Below are 3,460 nucleotides of genomic sequence, written 5' to 3' on the forward strand. Positions count from 1 at the left end.
ATATTGGAAAACTCTAAATTCAATGGTTGTAATCCAGATCTCACTTAGCGGTGCCACAACCATATTTTCTAGTTTTTCTAGCTGACTATTTAGAGTGCTACACATGCTTCATGCTAATTCCTGCTTCTGTAGTTCTGTCCACAATGGCCTACTCATTTGTGCTGGCCTAGGAGACAACGTTCTCTTTTTAAGAGAGATCTTCACCTTCACACTTTGTCTTTTCCTTCTCTGCTCAACACAAATATATATTTTTAAGGCAACTTGACTGTTTCCCTCAGATTTCCAGAGAACAGTTTGTCATTTGCCAGGCATTAGCAAGCCTAAATTAAAAGGCAGTTTTGAAGATGAAAATGCCCACATTCTCTTCACATTAACTTAGAGAGTTAACAACCACTGGAATATGTAGAACTCCTTGAGAGAAGTTTGTGACTCACCAAATTATTCCTTCCCATTTAAAAAAATAAAAGATTGCGTTTTTAATTACTCTGAGAAAGCATAGCCAAATGTTAACTTCAAATGTAATTTAATGTAGACAATTTGATATGAAGTGTTGTGGGCCGCAATAGAAATGAGATCAAATAGAGAATGATTTATCTTTAATTGTAAATGTATCACAAATTATCAGTATGCTTGGATTATTGACTATTTGTGCCTCTGTGCCACTATAGATTAAAAAAAATGTATATTTATTTTTAGCAATTGGTACTATAATGATTGCAGACAGTTGAAAAACATACACATATCAAAAACTTAACTACTAAACATTTTTTCCACAATTTTCTGATCACAATTGTACTCTGATGCCAAATCAAGCCAAAAGTAACAATATGGAAACAATATAGAAAGTAACAATTATGGTGTTACTTTATTATTGCAAAAATTTATAATTAGCATAGAAAAAATTAAATTCATAAATAAAATATTGAAATATATATTGATTTTTCAGCCAATGCAGTTGCTTTATAGCTCTATGAGTTTGAAATAAAAACATCAAGTTAAAAAAAGTAAAGTTTAACAATATTCAAATTTTGAAAATCTAAAGATAGCACTTCCAATTTTTAAGATTAATCATCTGACCAAATATATTTAGGAACTTAAAGTCAATGCTAATAATTTAGTTCATGATTTGAAAATGGATATACAAATAACAAATATACTGGTTATTTTGATTAGCCTTATTTTTTTGGCAAGTTAATGGGAACTTAAAATTGATCAGAAAATAACTAGCTAACTATATCATATGCACTAATTACTATTTTATGGATTCAAATTTATCATGAAGTAAATCATACAGACTGTAACTTAGGATAACACTTTTTGCCTTCAAAGACAATTCTGTAATTCTGTACAATGTCATAAAATATACTGGTGTATATATATAGTTGGATATTAAGAAAAAAATCAACATCTGCCATGTTATACTTTATATTACTATACTTAATAATCCAGTGTCATTAAATCCATCTTAATATTTTTGTTATTGATGATGAATAGGATATTCTGTTGACGGGCTACAAAGACTTGCTTGAAAAGAAGTGATTATTGATGATCTATGACTCTTAATGAATCATGAGTCCTCCAGGTATTTGGATTGATGAAGGTTCTCTGGTTTGACTTGATATTCTGAAGGTTCTATATAAAAGTAAAAATGAAAGTTAACAATATGCCATTTTAAGGATTTTACAAATGTACATGTGCTTCTATTTTTGGATGAATTCTGTGACTGGAGGGAGAAAATAACCAAGTTTCTGAAAGCAAACTCCTAGTAGTAGAATATTCTATGGTCTTTCTAAGAAATATCATGCATTTAACTTCCAAGCAATCATTCCAAAGCAAAAAAGTCTCTTTTTTTTTTTTTAAATATTTGTATTTTAAATTATTGGTTTCTCTGCAAATTTCTTTGAAGATTTAGGGCTGCTTTAATTTTGCATACCATAAAATAAATGCAAAAAGCTTAATCTTTACTGCAGGAAGGATTCACATGGATTAGACCTGACCACCAGGTGAGTGGCATCCAGCCTTCATTCACTGAGAAGGCATTATCTACCTCCAGATGTGGTGTAACACAGGTTTTGTTAATGATGCTTTTGTCAAAACAAAAACATCATTAAAACATCAATGTTTTTTCTTTCCGTCATGGCTTTTACTTTAGTCATTTACTTAACCCTGGGTTTGGATCTTTCAAATTACATGTAGGGATCAATTTTTAAATTGTAAGGAAAATAATTTGCAACTAAATGTAATATATGTAGCAGTATGCATTATTTGCTTTAAAATACATATTAGAATACCCTCAAGGTTTTTGTCTTTAACACTCCCATTGTCATCAGTAAAGGGATATCCCTTTCTATGCAGGCAAGAAAGGAGTAAAAGTTACAACTGATACATGGGGAATTTTAAATTGCCCTCACCTTATTTATCTATGGCACACAGTAATCTGTACAAACTCATGAGCCTATGTGGCAGATGTGAACTTCATACATTATATACGTGGTCAAGTAATAAAGATCTAAAACCATTAAAATAAGATTTTTGCTACATTGGAAAACCATTTGTGCTTCTCTGAAACAATATGTCTGTGAAAAAATATCTAGGCAGGCTCAGTAACTGAATAGTTCTCTCAAATATTTTAAAATAAATAAAGAAAAATTGAATAAATTCCAAATGCTATCCTCCCCCCTCCTCCCTCCCTTGAAACTGACTAATTATTTGGACTTTAAACCTATTTTGGAAACCAAGGAATATCTTCTCATACAAATACAATTTTAAGGCTTTGGTACTGGTATTAGTAAGCAACTAATTAAATGCTTAAGAGAATTTGGATGCAAAAAGTGGATATGTTTAGCTGGCATTGCATATGAGAATAAATATGCTTGAATGTCCGTAGGCAGAACATCCACTCATCATGTGCCCAACCCCTTGGTATTGCCATATATCTCCCCACTTCAGTCTTCCACTTTATCTTCCTGCTTGTCAAGGCCTTTAAGACTGAAGTTTCTGGAGGAGCATTATATGTAAATGCTTTATCTAATTTCCTGTGTCTCCTCCTCTGTGTATCATGAGAAGAAAAATGCCCATTGCCTCTTCTCCTCTCTAGGGCTAATCTTACTGATAAATGTACTTCATGTGTGTGTTTGTATAATTTATAGAATATAGATGTATATGCACACATTTATATATTTTTATTAATATTTAAAATACTCAAATTATTTACAAATATATACATAGGTATAATGAATTAGCAAATGAACATCATTGATATTTAAATGTCATTATTTTTTTACTTGAAGCAAGCAACTGCACACCAATTTGTATCTATTTGTAAATGGTAAATAAGTGGAAAAATTTTAAACCCTTGACATTTAGAAATCTAGAGATTGATGTGTCTCTAATCTTAAATCTCAAATGCCCACTGGAGCATTACTGCATTAGAGCAATGAAGGCAGCCAAAGAAAAAGAA

The 3,460-nt window shown here is 31.0% G+C and overlaps 1 protein-coding gene across 1 annotated transcript in view; it reads right to left on the reverse strand.

Annotated features, from left to right (window-relative positions):
* Nucleotides 1-1,559: 1,559 nt before the first annotated feature.
* The window catches only part of GFRAL (GDNF family receptor alpha like), a 55,388-nt gene continuing 53,487 nt past the window's right edge, over nt 1,560-3,460 (reverse strand). Inside the window, exon 9 of the mRNA XM_006926820.1 lies at nt 1,560-1,632. Coding sequence (XP_006926882.1) covers nt 1,560-1,632 — 73 coding nt within the window. The remainder of the gene's footprint in view (nt 1,633-3,460) is intronic.

The sequence above is a fragment of the Pteropus alecto genome, unplaced genomic scaffold (assembly GCF_000325575.1).
Source record: "Pteropus alecto unplaced genomic scaffold, ASM32557v1 scaffold7, whole genome shotgun sequence".
In the NCBI taxonomy this organism is placed as follows: Eukaryota; Metazoa; Chordata; class Mammalia; order Chiroptera; family Pteropodidae; genus Pteropus; species Pteropus alecto.